Source organism: Mus pahari, chromosome 19, assembly GCF_900095145.1.
Source record: "Mus pahari chromosome 19, PAHARI_EIJ_v1.1, whole genome shotgun sequence".
NCBI classification, from domain to species: Eukaryota; Metazoa; Chordata; class Mammalia; order Rodentia; family Muridae; genus Mus; species Mus pahari.
The window spans coordinates 74,014,663-74,031,720 of NC_034608.1; the positions used below are offsets into that span (position 1 = coordinate 74,014,663).

The 17,058-nt window shown below is 36.3% G+C and overlaps 2 protein-coding genes across 2 annotated transcripts in view; both read right to left on the reverse strand.

Annotated features, from left to right (window-relative positions):
* Positions 1-17,058, reverse strand: part of Galntl6 (polypeptide N-acetylgalactosaminyltransferase like 6) — a 1,056,791-nt gene that overhangs the window by 832,438 nt on the left and 207,295 nt on the right. The gene's annotated exons all lie outside the window — the stretch shown is intronic.
* Positions 13,281-15,198, reverse strand: LOC110336482 (myeloid-associated differentiation marker-like). The gene has a single exon (XM_021219066.1). It carries the CDS (start codon positions 15,196-15,198, stop codon positions 14,248-14,250), a length of 951 nt encoding a protein of 316 aa, XP_021074725.1. The 3' UTR covers positions 13,281-14,247.

Here is a 17,058-nt window from a genome sequence, read left to right on the forward strand (position 1 = left end):
ATATTGACTACAAGGTTTTCCTTTAAATTAACCTTGTTACATGATGGCATAGGCCAATATTATACATAAAATATAAGTTGGAGTGTGCAAATCACAGAGAAAAACATTCTGTGCAAAATGACTTTTAGTATCTTTGTTTTAAAAGCAAATAGTTAAGTTAAATCTTACAATTAAAATATCCTCAAAAACGTTTTGTTCAGAACTATCATCACTAAGCAATGTTTCCACAAGATATATTGCTTGGTTTTCTAAATGCTGCTGTGGGAGTAAATGCTTCATTCAGAACACAGTACTAAACTTGCTTAGTTGCTATTTCATTATAATAAATTGACAACTATTTTTTTGTGCTGACATTGATGAATTCAATTTCACTGTGTCCATTTTCCTCCAGGCTTAATGAAATTTGGGTGGGCTAGAATTCAATTTAATATCTGCTCATGAAAAATCTAAAACCAAGGAGCAACCTGTGAAGGATGTGTGTGACAGTGTGACAGCAGTGCTGTGTTCACACCGAGGTCCTGCTAGTAAGATTACTTAAAGGAGGTGCTCTGGCTGCCGCTACTCCTCAGAGCTACAGCTCACACAAAACCAACAGGCAAGGGCTTGCGGTCTTTACTTTCATTGCCCAGTTGATTAAGTCAACTGCAGATTAGCTCTGCTGACTTCTCAATCTTTTAATTAGGTGTAGGATCAGAGACAAAACCAGACATAATTTGATTTTTAGACAGAAACTACAATCTCTAGTCTCAATTTAAGGAAAGAATCCTATGCTGATTTTTTTTTTTTTTTTTTTTTTGGTATGAGTCAGATACATTGAAATTCAATTTTTTCCTCTTCCCTATAATGTCCTATAATTGTCTGGGGAAAAGTTGCATTTACTCTAATAAAAACTGTTGGAAAGAGAGGGTGTGGCAACAAAAGACATTAGAGCATCAGGGCAGAATTCACCTTCAGGGATGGATTTATTTGGTCTCTGGCTTCTGTGGGTCACAGTCTGGTATGCCAGGAAAGGCATTTAGGAATGGCTCAAGGAGATGGTTCATTCACATCTTCACAATGTAAGCCTAGACAGCTGGCCAGAGAGAGCAGGCACAAGGGGAAAGTCTCACCCCTTATGCTTGTTTCTGCAAAGGATGCTACACATCATAAATATCCTCTAGGTTGGAAAGAGGTGAGGACTGAGTGTTCAAAATTGATAAATATAGTATGTATTACATGGTCCATCCATAATATCCACCGTGCTTCGAGAAGATTTAGTGTAACTTGCTCCTTATTCTGCATTTCTTGCCTACATTTGAATGAGAGATACAGCTCCAATGAGGTTTGGCCACTCAGTATATGTGATAGTGATACCTAGATGCTTCTACTCGGATACATATCAATGCATACATTACTAACAGTTCCCACAAGATTAACTGTAATATTTGGGTGTACTGTGGACTTCATATTGATGCCAAGTTCATGTAAGAGGTGGTTGTGTATCACCTTACTGCTTATCCATGTGATTCACATTTCTACAAGGGTTGAAGTCATAAGAACTTATTAGAGAGTCTTACTTAGGTTGGAATTTTGTAAGTTGACCACTATGAGTAAGTCCTGAGTAATTACTTGGTTTTATTACACTTGATTGTTTTTGTGCTAGAGACTAAATATTAATCCTGCCATTTTGTGTGGAAACTTTCTCTCCAGCAGTGATTATTTTGGAAGTTGTATCTTTAGAAGACAAGTAAGAAAGGTGACTGATGGCACTATCATATTGCCTTGCTCCTTAGAAAAAAAAAAGAAAAAAACATAAACAGAAATCTCCCATCCATGAACTAGTCCAAAGACTCAGCCTGATATTGGCTTCAAAGTTAGACTCTTCAGCTTCTAGACTTTGAGAACTTCCCTCTGTACATATGTCACCTGGGTTGTGATGTATTGTTGTTACTTCCATGGAATGGGACACTTTTCATGTTAAGTTCAATACATCAAAAATAAAATGTCCCTCTTAAAATAATTATTTTTGAGATGAAATGCTGAGCTTCTTTAATCAAAACACTGTAACATTTGTGATGAGAATAGTAATAATATAAAAAAAACTATTGCCGTGTACCAGTTATAAACAAGATGTTAGCTACCTCATGAAGAATCGCTGAGTATTTCCCACATCAGAGCAAATGTTCTGTGTTCTAGAATCTTGTCTTTATTTCTCAGTGAGACCAACTATGTTGATATTTTGCCCATATACATTTAATAATTTTCTTAGAATAATATTTCTAGCTTGGGCCATTGATTTATGCATCTGTGTGCTTTTTAAAAAATAATAATGTTATTATATTAGTCTTATTCATAAATGTTTTATAAAGGTTTAAAATCTTCAAAATATAAAATTTAAAAAGGTCTTTCCTTAGTTTACTGGAGTATATCTTCACCAGGGAAAATTGTACCTTGTGCATGCTTAGTTATATGAACATACACATGTGGTTATATGTGTATTACACACACAGACACACATACATACAAACATGTATAAATTCATGTGTATACACAGGTACACACAGAGAACATACTAGTACATTTTCATTTACATACATGGAACATTTTGTCATTAACTACAATATTGTCCCTTAAAAGTCAAGAGAGAATTTTGATATTAATGTAACTCACTAAGTTGGCTTGCAGTGGATAAATGCTGAGTTACTATAAACCCTTTTGTTTCACGGCCAATAACATGTGTTTTTGTCTTTTTCAGTATCCACTTTAGAAAAGAATTAGTGCCAGGGATCCCCAAGCTATTCATGCCAGTACTACAGGCATCTGCTTTCAAGAGAAGAGCTGACTCTCCCTTTCACCTTAATGATTTTTCCCTTTAATGCTTATAAATTTTTGATATCAGTGTGTGGATTGTAATAGTAAGACAGAATTTGCTTAATCTGAATATTATCTGAACATGTTAAAATATATTGCGCCTGGCATGGTGGCGCATGCCTTTAATCCCAGCACTCGGGAGGCAGAGGTAGGCAGATTTCTGAGTTCGAGGCCAACCTGGTCTACAAAGTGAGTTCCAGAGTAGCCAGGGCGACACAGAGAAACCATGTCTCAAAAAAACAATATATATTGCATTTATCTTCATGAAGATTCTGAAGCAGATTTTAAGGTAAATTACTGTCAACAAATATTGAAACTAAACCACTAAAATATAGTACTGAGAATATCATTCTGGTTAGAAATGTATTTGATTTTTTAATGAAATGTCAATGAGACTTAATATCATTTACCTTATTAGTCTTCATTTTAGTTTAATTTTATTTTTGTCAAATTAATCAATATGTTACTGCCTAGATAAATATTACTTTTTAAAAATTTTTATAGTATAATTTTCACTTTGTGCACTCTTTTATATTTTTCTCCTTACCTTTTTGTCCCCAGTCTTTCCCCTATACACCTTGGCTATCTCTTAAATCCTTAGCTTCTATTTTATTGTTGTGAAATGCATACATACATCATTGATATAATTACTATACATATTGCCAAGTGTATAAATATAACTTCCTCATTTCATATAATGTTACCTATATGAGTTTAGGGCTGACCAGATGACACTAAATAACCACATTTGGGGAATCTTACCTCATTCCCATTCTTCCTCCTCTAACATTCACAGAATGATATATTAGCTTGATGTAATGTAAATGTGGACTAGATTATTATTAGGTATAAATATGTATACGTATAGCTTTATAAGTTGTGGAAGTTATATGAGTTATATGGAAAAACTTTGTAAGAAAGACAAACTGTCCTAAATACTGAAAGATGGCTGTGAATTCAATGAGTTCTTCAAAGCCTTTCATGAATTCAGAGTAAATGGGTCCTTAAGAGCAGTTACAGTGAAATCAGTTTTATGTGTCCTTGGCAATGTTGGGAAGAATGGTCTGGTGCTGCAGATCTGGTTCATCACCAAGTGTCCACAGAGAAGCCAGACTGGTATTCGCACCAACGCTGCTCCTATGCATTCCATACAGATGATCTGGTAAAACAGTCCACAGCTCTGTGTTCTGCTACACTGACCTGCTATTTCTCTATCGGTCAGCACTTACTCCTCTATTTCTGTCTCTGTCTTTGTCTTTCTATCTCTATCTTTGTCTTACACTGTCTCTACTTCACTGTCTCTCTTTCTGTCTCTGTCTCTCTTTGTCTGTCTGTATTTCTCTGCCACTTTCAGTTCCTCTCTGTATCTGTCTGGCTTTGTATTTCTCTTTGTGTCTCCCTCTCCCCCTCCCCCTCCCCCCTCTCTCTCTTTCATTCTTTTTTTGTTTTCATTCAAGGAATTGAATATAGGACATAATATACTTGATAATTACTGTTTCTCTTAGCTATAAGAACAGCTAGATAATACTCTTTGAAGATCACACATATATCTATATAACAAGATCCCTTTCTCTATGTGACTTGACTCCTCTGAATAGAGAGTGGACCTGGGTGAATAGTAAACAGATTAACTTGAGACTACTATTTCTATTAAAATATTATAGGACACTCTCCTCTAAGCATAGCACCCTGTTTTAGTCAAAGCAGGTATAATTGCATTTAGAGTCCCCTGACACTGGACCTTCTTGTGGGCTTATATCATTTGTTTATAGAAGGGTGGTATGGAGAGAGTTGTTATATACTCACCTGACATTAGGACTATTCCCTCTTATACCTCCTGGAAATTCTCTGTATTTCTGTCCAAATTCCACACAGCCTGTGTTTTCTGAAGGTGAAAAACTGTGTAGATTCTAGAAGATTAAGTGAATGGCCACTATGTCTATATACCTATGCAATTTGTCATTAGTGTCTTAGAAGAGTAGACATTTTTCATGTATCTCAAAGCATTCCCAAAATATGTAACTTCATCTTCAATGATATATCCAATTCAATATCTAAATTAGATAAATAACAAATGATCTAGGATTCTTCCATATGAAGATGTGGCATGGGCATCACATTTTCTTTCCTTTGCGGCTCTCTTATACTTTGAATGGTCAGTTCCCCTTAGAGTGGAGGGAGTACAAGGTAGACAAGATTTGAAGAGAATTTCTTTTCTTCTATTCTTTTATTGGATATTTTCTTTACTTATATTTCAAATATTATCCCCTTTCCCAGTTTACTCCATGAAACCCACTAACCTATCCCCTTCCCCTGCTTCTATGAGGGCGCTCCCCCACCAACCCATGCTCTCCTTCCTCCTTGCCATGGCATTCATCTACACTGGGTCATAGAACCTTCACAGTACCAAAGGCCTCTCCTCCCATTAATGTCCTACAAGGCCTTCCTCTGCTACATTGGCAGCTGGAGCCATGGGTCCCTCCATATGTACTCTTTGGTGTATGGTTTAGTCCCTGTAAGCTCTGGGGAGTCTGGTTAGTTGATATTGTTCTCAATATGGGTTTACAAACCCCTTCAGTTCCTTCAGTCCCTTCTCTAACTCCTCCATTAGGGATCCTGTGCTCAGTTCAATAGTTGGTTGTGAGCATCCACCTCTGTTATTTGTCAGGCTCTGGCAGAGCCTCTCAGGAGACAGCTATATCAGGCTCCTGTCAGCAAGTACTTTTTGGCATCCACAATAGTGTCTGGGTTTGGTGAATGTATATGTGATGGATCCCCAGGTCGGGCAGTCTCTGGATGGCCTTTCCTTCAGTCTCTGCTCAATACTTTTTCTCCGTATTTCTGTCTGTGAGCATTTTGTTCTCCCTTATAAGAAGGACCAAAGAATCCACACTTTGGTCTTCCTTCTTCTTGAGCTTCATGTGGTCTGTGCATTATATCATGGGTATTCTGAACTTTTGGGCTAATATCCACTTATCAGTGAATGCATGCCATGTGTGTTATTTTGTGATTGGGTTACCTCACTAATGATGATATTTTCTAGTTCCATCTATTTGTTTAAGAATTTAATGAAGTATTTGATTTTCAATAGCTGAGTAGTACTCCATTGTGTAAATGTGTCACACTTTCTGTATTTATTTCTCTGTTGAAGGGCATGGATACATGTTCTTTCTAGCTTCTGGCTATTATAAATAAGGCTGCTATGACCATAGTGGAACATGTGTCCTTGTTATCTGTTGGAACATCTTTTGGGTCTATGCCCTGGAGTGGTATAGCTGGGTCTTTCTGAAAAGTATTCGTGAGGAATTCCTTTTTAGTTATCTGTTGGTTAACAATCAGACAGGCTCAGATGAGAACATTAATAAAATGCAGGTAAGATGTTCACAAATATGATTCTAAATGGCATTTTATATCTCATGGATTCATGTAAAAGTTTTAGCATTAGAAGAACACCTTGTGTCACTACACTTATCACAATACCTTGTGCCTCTAGGCACTAGAGCTTGACTATTGCCTAGGTCTAGGCTACTTATGCATTTTCCCAAGGTTCTAGGTTTTAGGATGCTCCTTTGTTTTGCAGTCTCAATCAAAGATGGATAGTTATCAGCCTATTGGTGCAACATGAACCACACCTACCTGTGTATATTAGGACAAAATGTCTGTGGTATACTATTAAAAAGTTTTTGATATTCCATGCAAAAGTAAATCTACTCCATAATTTAATGGCTGCATGTATATATAGTTTATTGCCTATCATTTCCTTACATCCTCACTTCCATATTGCTATACTTCTGTTTCAAACACATATGTCCATTTCCCTGATAGATCATATTTTCATCATCAGCTTACTGACTGATTAAAAAACACAACCTAAGACATCCAATACTAGAGTCCAGCTGGCCATCCAAAATTTTGAGTGAGAGGAAGAAGAACAAACTGTTACACAACGGATCATGTGTTCTTATTTTGAAATACTTAATGATTCCTTGATTTGACACAATTAGATCTTCTCTCCTTGAGAAGACATGTAGTCCTAAAAATCAAAGAAAAGTTAATTGAATTTTTATACCATGGTATTGTCACTACTATCTATTATATGGACTGTTTTATGATTGGATGGCTCTTTTCAACAAAGTATGCATTATTTTTAATCACATTACTGAGAATGTCAGAGAGAAAAGTAAAAAATAAAATGAACAGGAATTAATACAAATAAAGAATAAATGTAAAAATTTTAAAAAATCATGTGAACAGTGTTTAACAAAGGTAAGATATGGGTCAATCCTGCCTCTCCCTCAACTCTTTCCTTACTGAACTTTTTCACTGTAGTCAAGTGTAGAAAGAAAGAGAGGCAAGTTAACTTAAATAATCTTGTGAATATTTAATTTTTTTAAATAGACTTCCTTTAGAAAGTCTTAGTACTTTAAAATTAGATTAAGGTCCACAAAGAAATATATATTTTATGATTTTATATATATAAATAATGAAATAGTCTAAAAATACTCTAGCATATACAGAGAAGGAGAAAAGATGAGTCCTTAGAAATAATCATTGTAAAGTCTAATATTCTTTTCTTGGCCATGAAGAATACTCCCATCTCTTTAAAATACAAATTATGTTCCTGTTACAGCGGGTCCAATATCGGTGCAAACAGCTCTATCAAACTTCCTATTATAAACTATAATTCTAGGCTTTATAGCTTGGCTCTTTCAGAGTAAAGTATGTTGGGCAGAGACTAAGCATACAAATCGTCAGCCAAAATACATTAAACTTGGTTGAGCTGTCTTTTTTCGAAGAATGTAAATTGGAACATTCTGCTCTGCATGCAGAGAGTGCTTGGCAGGGCCCTGTACGAACGCCTTCTGGTATTGTGACAAACTCCCCCCCCCCCCAAATTTAAAGGAGACAGTCTATTTAGATGCTTTATTATTCCAAATTGAATTATGTTAAAGTTCTCTTATAGTTTGTGAAAATCTTTCATTTCACATTCTATACAACACTGCATTTAGTCCAAGCATGGTTGGACTGTGCACACAACGGTTTAGCTAATATTTAGAACACCTGAACGAACCACTGAGTCTATATATGCCTAATGATTATAGCCTTCTGTGACTACTGCCACATTAATATGCAATTCAGTCAATAAGCTGTGTTTACAAATGTTGCTGAAGTGCTGCAAAGATAGAAACAATTTGACATAAAACCTATAGGCCTATTGACTAATTAATACAGTATACTGATAGATAAATTTATATATATATATATATATATATATATATATATATATATATATATATATGTGCATGCATGTGTGTATTATATATGTATACATGTATTTATATCTATGTATATATACATAGATATTTCATATATACATATTTCCTTGAAATAATCCTGAGAGGTTGATGATGGGTTCATTTTTAGTTTTGATACTTTCATTGTAACATCATTTTTTATGATAGAGTGATATTTGAAGTTGATAGAGTGTTAATGTGATACAGTGATAGAGCATTAGAATAAGACACTATTATTCTTGGTTCCTGAATATTCTACTCCATTAATCTTTCCCTTCCAACCTCACTTCCACATTGCTATGCTGGTATTTCCAACATTTATGTCGATTGAATAATCTTCAAAACTTGCCACAATCTAAAATACATTTTGATTTTTATAAACACTGGCATTCTGTAACTAGAGAAAGAGGAACAAAGGTCTTGTATTAGTGAAGCTTTTAGAAGGAGTTGCCGGTTTTATTAAGAATACTGCCTCTAGGATATGAGAGAATTCCAGGGACTGAAAAAGTAATGCCAGAAAATATCAGTGTTATGCTCATGTGGAAAACACTGTTAGTCATTCCCTCATTCAAATACATATTTATAGTAATACAATCCCAACAAAAATCACCTTTCACTCCACTTTATACATTCTAAATCTTTCAGGTCTGTAGAAAATTCTTTTACTCTGTTGGTCATATTTTTATATGAATGTGTTATTTCTTCAAATACTAAACTGCATTCATGTTGTCTTTCCTTTAACATGGCACCTGGAATTTCCCAATGAATTTGTTTTTCTACTAGCTGCTAATAATATTGACTACTAAAATCAATAAAAAGGAAACATAATGACCTATTCCAGTTTACTTTTATTACATCTTCAGCGAGCTCTGGTATCATTTAGTCTGCTTCCAGTATTATTTTACTTTTTAAAATCCACTCCCATGTTTGTTTGCAGGTAAAAAAGGGAGAGGAGAGTGAAGCAGAAATAAAGCAATGCATCATTTTGACACATCCGTTGTTTGGTCAGTGGTGTGCAGTCTGCTATTTCTGATATAAAAAAATGTTTACCCTATTTCCACATTAATGAATGCTCTAGGCTCCAGGACTTCTTTTTGTATTTCCGTGGCACATATATTTAAAGAGAATGAGATGGTGTCTATTCAAACTAATACAAAGTAAATCCGGATAGAAAAATTAGATTCAAGAGCAGCTACCTCAATGCACCTTTCTCAGAGAATCAATACTGAGCAACAGGGAACGTGGTATGGCAAGACTGACAGCTGCTGGGTCAATTACAGAAAAGGAAGGGAGCCGAATAACTTGTAGGAAGGCAGGTTTTTGTGTGCAGTGATTAGGGTCATTGCCTAAGTAGTCAAAATGTCTTTATTTTAGAAGAATTACATAAAAGGACTCTTAAAAAGTCTTAGAACATGAGACCTCATGGAATATTTGAGTAGTGGCAAAATTATCAAAGTTATATTTGATAGAGTAAATAAATATCATAAAAGACAGGATTCAGTCATGAGTGCTCACTTAAAGACTTTAAATTGCGATAAACTTCTAGGAAGTGTTTGTGTCCGTGCAGAAATGTTCCAGTCTTATAAATAATTTTAGGCAATTTTATCTGACTCACTTTCTTCAAGTGTTCAGTAAATGTTGTCGGAGGTGGCTGTCTTCTGACCTTATCCTGTGTCCTATAAAACATTCCTCGTTTAAACATTTTAAGAGGGTAAGTGGCTTCTGGAGAAAATTTACTTATATTTAATAATTAGTTGTATATGAGTGGAGTAGTTGGCAGTTTGCATTTGATTGCAGTGTCCAAGGAGACCAGAAGGATTCACTAGGGACAGAGTTCCTAGCAGTTCATCACCCTAGTGGGTCCTGTGATTCCACCCCACTGAAAAGGAGCTGTAGTTTTCTTAGCTACTGAATCACCTCTGTAACCCTATAAGCACTTTTTACAATGACCTTTCTACTGTGAAATGTAGAAATATATTTTATTGGATATTTTATTTATTTACATTTCAAATGTTAGTCCCTTTCTCGGTTTCTGTTCTGGAAACCCCCTATCCCATTACCCCCTCCTCCTGATTCTATGAGGGTGCTCACCTACCTACCCAGCCCTGCCTCTCTGCCCTAGTATTCCCCTATACTGGGGCATAGAGCCTACACAGGACCAAGGGACGCTCCTTTCATTGTTGCCCACCAAGGCCATCCTCTGCTATATATGCAGCTGGAGCCATGGGTCCCTCCATATGTACTTTTGGTTGGTGGTTTAGTCCCTGGGAGCTCTGGGGCATCTGGCTGCTTGATAGTGTTGTTCCTATGGGGTTGAATACCTCTTCAGCTCCTTCAGTCCTTTATCTAATTTATCCATTGCAGACCCCATGCTCAATGCAATTATTGGCTGAGAGCATATGACTCTGTATTTGTCAGGCTCTGGTATAGCCTCTCAGGAGACAGCTATATCAAGCTTCTGTCAGCAAGCATTCTTGACATCCACAATAATGTCCGAGTTTGGTGACTGTATATGGGATGGGTCCCCAGGTGGGGTAGACTCTGGATGGCTTTTCCTTCAGTCTCTGCTCCACACATTTTTTCCATATTTCCTCTATTGAAAATTTTGCTCCCCCACCTCAGAAGGACTGAAGCATCCACACTTTGGTCTTCCTTCTTAAGCCTCATGTGGTCTGTGAATTGTATCATGGGTATTTCTTTCTCTGTCCTCCTCCCCCTCCTCCTCCTCCTCCTCCTCCTCCTCCTCCTCCTNCTCCTCCTCCTTCTTCTTCTTCTTCTTCTTCTTCTTCTTCTTCTTCTTCTTCTTCTTCTTCTTCTTCTTCTTCTTCTTCTTCTTCTTCTTCCCCCCCCTCTCTCATTCTTTTTTGTTGTTGTTCACGGAATTGAATATAGGACATAAAATACTTGATAATTACTGTTTCTTTTCACTATAAGAACAGCCATATAATACTTTTTGAAGATCATACATATACCTGTATAACAAGATTCTTAATTGAGCTTGAAATTATATGTTAAATCAACAAAATTTTAAGAAATAAAATTATTAATACTCTTATACATACCTTTTCAATTTATAACATCACTGCATATTTTTGAGGGAATGATTTTTTGAAATGTAAATATTGATAATTTTTATTTGCTTGAAACATTTTTCTTCTCTAATTCCCAGGATTTCCATCAGTTGGCCATATAAGTTCCACTTTATTTTCTAAGAATTTTTATTATTGTTGTTCTTGCTATTGTTTCTCCTTTAAGACATTATCATGAACTTTCTTGTCTTCTCCATACATAAATGTTTATACACTGTACCACAAGAAAATAAATAGAGCTGACTACCGAATCCAAATATTAAATATTAGGTGCAATTTTTCTTGAATTTTTATGAACTGTTAAAAAGTACTATACTATATATCTACATTTCTTATATGTTATTTTGTAAAGAATGTAGTTGGAGGGGAATGGGAATTATACTACACATATGGTCAGTTATGCCATATGATGGTGCCACAGGGCAAACAATTCTTATACAATAATGATGCTGGTGCATTAATATAAAGACACATTGACCATTTTCTTATCTTAATGATCCTTTGAAGCTGGAGGGCTGCCTGTGGCTCTTCTAATCTCACCATAGACTGCTCAGCCTCAGTCTCCCTGTGTCTGCTTTCTCATATCTAAAGATAAGTCTCATGTTGGGGAGTCATTATAAACAGATGTACATATTTGACAAAATTCTTTCTAGAGAAACAACTGTGAAATAATTTCACTAGTTATCTTTCTGGGAAGGAATTTATTATGGGCATTATGATAAAATGTAGGTCTTTCCTAATCTATATTCAGTGGATGATATTTTTCTGAACACCTAGTTCACTGCTTCCCATTTAATCCTCAATCCCATAATTCACTACACTAAAAAACAAACAAACAAAATAAGAAGAACAAAACAAAACACAAAACCATGAATCTTAGCAATCATGAAGGTAGATCTAAATGTGCATTCCTGGAATGTTACTCATTATGATTGACTAAATTAGTATTTCATAAAGAAATTTTATCTAAATACTGATACATTGTTGACTCATTTAATCAGATTCATGTGCTACAAGGATTTTTTTAACATTTATAATCCAAAGTATATATTTTATAGACCTGATGATGACTCTCTCACAGAAACTGTACACACACAAATTAACAACTCTGTGAGGTTGCTTTGGAATAATACCTGTTAAAACCATTCACAACTGGCTGTTTATCACTGGTATTTTTGTCTGTGAGTCTCCAGGGGCCCTTTTACCCTTCCCACTTCTCACAGTCTTCTCTTGAAGTATTTTATCAGATCCACTGTGCAGTATTGCCTTGGGAGGCTCCTATTTCCCAAGATCCCCTCCTGAGAGACCCTGCTTGAGAATCTTCTTGGGGGTAGATGTTATCCTGCTGTGACAGTTGTTAATGTACTCATTAATGTTCTAGGAAAATAGACAAATTTGCAACCTAAGTTTTAAAGATAATTGTCTCCTAAACATCAATTATATATTATTTCTGTCTGAATGTTTGTAAGCATTATTCTTGGCACACTCAATAACTTTCTTTGCCTTTCTTGGAAGCAAACTGAGGCCAAGTGGTCTCAAAATATAAATTAAATAATATTCTGTCCCCTTCAAATAGTTTTGAGTTACCTACAAAATCTTTCTATTTTTTTTTTTTTTTTGGAGACAGATCTGTGGTAGTCTTATCAGATAGTTCAGAGTTATATAAAGGTATTTTTAAATCTTCCCTAGAGTTGCTTTTAAGTTTTATGGTGTCCCTAAGAATGTCCAAGCTAGAGTTTTATTTGCTCTCCCAAATTATTATTAACTAACAATTAAGTGCTAAGAGTTTTCCTCCCCATTTTGAAAGTTGAGAAGATATACCTAATTGTGTAATAAATTGTTGTAAGTGCTATCTTTGGGAAAGGTCACCAATTAGAAGTTAAAAATTAATATTATTTCCATGTGAAAATTATTGAAAACATACTTCCTACATTTTAGAAAGTGGCTCTTTGTGTTTGCTAATGTAATCTTGTTGCAAATCACCCTTGCATTTTATTTTCTAAGATATGTGAGAAAAAATTAGGTATAAAAATAACTGTATAGAATATAAAATCTTAATTATTAAATTGTATATTATAACTTTAGTTTTATTTTTATAGGAAAAAAGCTCAGTAATCAGTGGAAATATTAATATAGGTAGAAAACAATACAATGAAACTCCAACTACAGTGATGTCCTATATATATAGGGTTGTGCTTTGCTTATACATTCAAACTGCATATAAAAACATAATAAAACCTTCAGTTTCTTAAGTTTTTATAGTTTTTTTAGAAGTTCTAATCAGCTTTGTGTTTACATAAATTGGATGGTTGATATATGTTGAATTTTATAATAACAAATTTGATATACATTAGGAAGTTTCTGTGTAGTAGATAGCAGGGGCATATGAAGTTGAGCATATGAAGTAAAAAATGCATATGTGATATCAATAAGACTTGGAATATTAGATCTAAGATCAAACCCATCCAGTGGTATTACTCAAGCAAAGAGGAATTTCAGAGAGACCCTGACATGTGATGATGTTTTGGCTTAGAAAGAAAAGTTAGGGTATAGCTGAGGAAACAGAGAAGGTAAAAGTAACTGTTTCATGAAATACTCGAAAATTTAAAATAACATTTCGCCATGGTTTGACACGAAGCTCCTTCTCAGGCTCTTGGCAGGAAGAGCAGCAAAGGAGTCTGGGTGTGTATAGCCAACACCTTCAGGGGAGGGAGCAGTGGATATGTCAGTAACAAGTCTGAGTGCTCTACCAGGAAAGACAGTGACCAGGAAGTAAAAAGATGAGAAAAGTAACAGAAAAATATAGATTGGACAAACAAAAGGGTTAAAGAAGAAGGCAAAATAGTATGTGTAAAGAAAAAGAAGCTAGAACAGTTGAAAGGGAAGGAAGGAGAACCGGAAAGAGAACAATCAGCCAGGTGTAAAGAAATGGGGACAGGAAAAGATAGCAAGAAAAATGAAATTGATGCCCTATGGACATGACATGTGAGTCTTAGAATCGCAATGTACAGCAGCTAGCTAGAGTTCATAAAGTCAACTATATATGCCATCAGGTTGACTCCAGTCAAGAATGTCACTGCCAGTTGGCGGTCCCAGACACACACTGAGTGGGCACTTTTATAACTGCAGCTCGAATCCATTGTTCGATGGGGTAAACCATGAAATTCTTCATTGAACTTGTAGAGAGGCCAGAGGACAATGGCGGTGGTGTACAAGAGGACACACAGGAAAGTCATGCCAGTCAAGTAGGTGGTGAATGGGATGGGCAGGATGTTGGTACATTTCCCCAGGCAGAGCAGGATAACCACCATGGTTAGGATAAAGCATATGATATACACGGCCAGACACCACACCAGGGTGGGTTCCTTCCTGAAGAGTTGTGGGTTGCTGAGGAAGAGAAAGATGACACAAGCTATGAAGGACTCAAAAACCTTGAGCATCCCAGTCTTAGAGGCCATGTAGCCAGTGACATATCCAGGCCTTGATTGAGTCCAGGTCACTTCTGTCGCATAAGCCACACAGGAGATGCACGAGAATATAATGGCACAGACAGCATATTTTCTGATGTAATCATAAGACATGAACCGCACATAGGTAATAGGATAGATGATGGATGATGACAGACAGAAGAGTCCAGCATAGCAGGCACACGTGATGGGGAAATCCTGCCAGGACAGGGGCAAACGACTCTGGAGTCCAGTCAACTCCACGGTCAGGACGATCAGTGTCATGACAAAGCTAAGGCACCAGGAGAACACACACCAGCTTCCCATGGGGCCCATCCAGACACCCATATAGAGCACTAGCGGGAAAGCCATGCCGGTAGACCACAACTGCAGTAGCCGCAGAAGGCCCAGAGGCCGGAGCAGTGCCCGAGGGGATGTCACGATAATCAAAGAGTCCAGGCCTGGGGATATTGACTTCGTGAAGGTGGTGTGAGTCACGGTTGCTGGCGTGCCTGCCATCTAATCTGAGGACCTGACAGAGAAAGTTCTGGTTTGTGAAGAGAGACTAAACCTCCGTCAAGAAAACGTGCGGTTAGAATACTTCTCCAAACCGCGGCTTCTGAAGTTGCTCATTCTGTTGGCTTTTTAAAGTGCCTCAGTGGCAAAGCATACCTGTTCTCCTTGGCTGTGACTGAGGCGGTTATGTGTGTTTAAAGACGGTAGATGTTGCGGGTAGGTGGTTCGTAGTATACTTACTTCACCTTTAATTTAAAAAAAAAAAAAAGCCCTCCGGCAGTTAATAATCTATAGCAGCAGATCGAGGCTTTTAAGTACAGAGTTCCTAGCCACGGCCAGACTTGGAAATGGCTCAAGATTTTTTTTATCAAGTTTACTAAAATCTCATTACCTAGAGTCCATCAAAAGGAAGGAAGTAAGAGATGGATGGATATCCTTTCTACTCCCTTCTGTGAATCAAATGACAACACACACACACACACACACACACACACACACACACACACACACACAGAACTAGGTGAAGAATTCAACATGGTCTTAGAGAGAAAACGTTCAGATAAAAATGGGACCCTGCTAGCTTGAAAGGCTTTCTTGACTTTGAAAATGTACTGCCCCCCTTTCCATCGTAATAAAAGATTACTAAGTAGTCCTATTTTATTATTATTATTATTATTATTATTATTATTATTATTATTATTATTATCATTTAGCTCAGGTTAGCTTGGAACTTGGTCTGCCTCTATAGCAGGCCTTAAATTCTTGATTCCCCTGTCTCAACCTCACAAATGCCGGGATTACAAGTTTTCATGTGTGCTAAAATTTTAGTCCTCTTCTTTAATAAAGAAGTTTGATCATAGTCATTCATTTCCTTCTTGGCTGTATGGAGAGAGAGGCATTTAGGACACAGTAGGAATGGGGTTTCCTGAGAATGTGGTTTACATGCATACATATCTGATCTTTAGTCTCTTCTAGTTTTCTTTGTTTCTTGTGTAGGACTGACATGCCTTAAGTTATGAATACGTATATGTATAAATATGTGTATGTAATTATATAAATGATATTTGCTTTGTTTTTTAATTGATTCTTTGTGCTTTGTGTTCCTATATCTTCTCTGATAAGTCATAGAAATCTTGCTGTATCCTCCTATACCCTAACCCATCTCCTTTTTAAAAATCTCTGTGTAAACATAAGAAAATATTCAATGTTATTGATAGCAGAGTAAACTCATTGTGGCCACTACTGCTGTGCCAAGTCAGTGTTTCATCTCCTGGAGCAAGTCTTAAAACAAATGAGAACATGAGTAGTAATGCCCGTGACATCCATGCCACTATCGCACTGGTAGGCATCTCCTGTCAAGTCTGGCATTACTGCAACTCACAGTGCTCACAGATGATTGAGATTGAGGATTCCACTTCTCCTCTAGTATTAAGCATAGCACTTTGTAGCACTAGGAGTGTTACCCAGGATAGATGAAGCTTCCATGTCAGTTCCACCTTGATGCTTCCTTTCCCTATGACTCAAGTTTGAGGTGTCTTGAGCAATAAGATCTCACCACCAAGATCTTGATGGTAACCCAGAATATGAGCTAATAATGTTTATAGGGTAGTGAGTCAATGGCCACCATCTACAAAAAAAGGAAAACCCATTCCTTGCACCATGCTTATATATATGTATATATATATGTATACATATATATGCATATATATATATACATATATATGCTTTTATATATATATATATATATATATATATATATATCTACCATAGTAGGTTTTCATATGACTTTTCAAAATGACCCAGATACTATTGCACATGCCAGCAAGATTCTGCTGAAGGGACCCCGATATAGTGGTCTCTTGT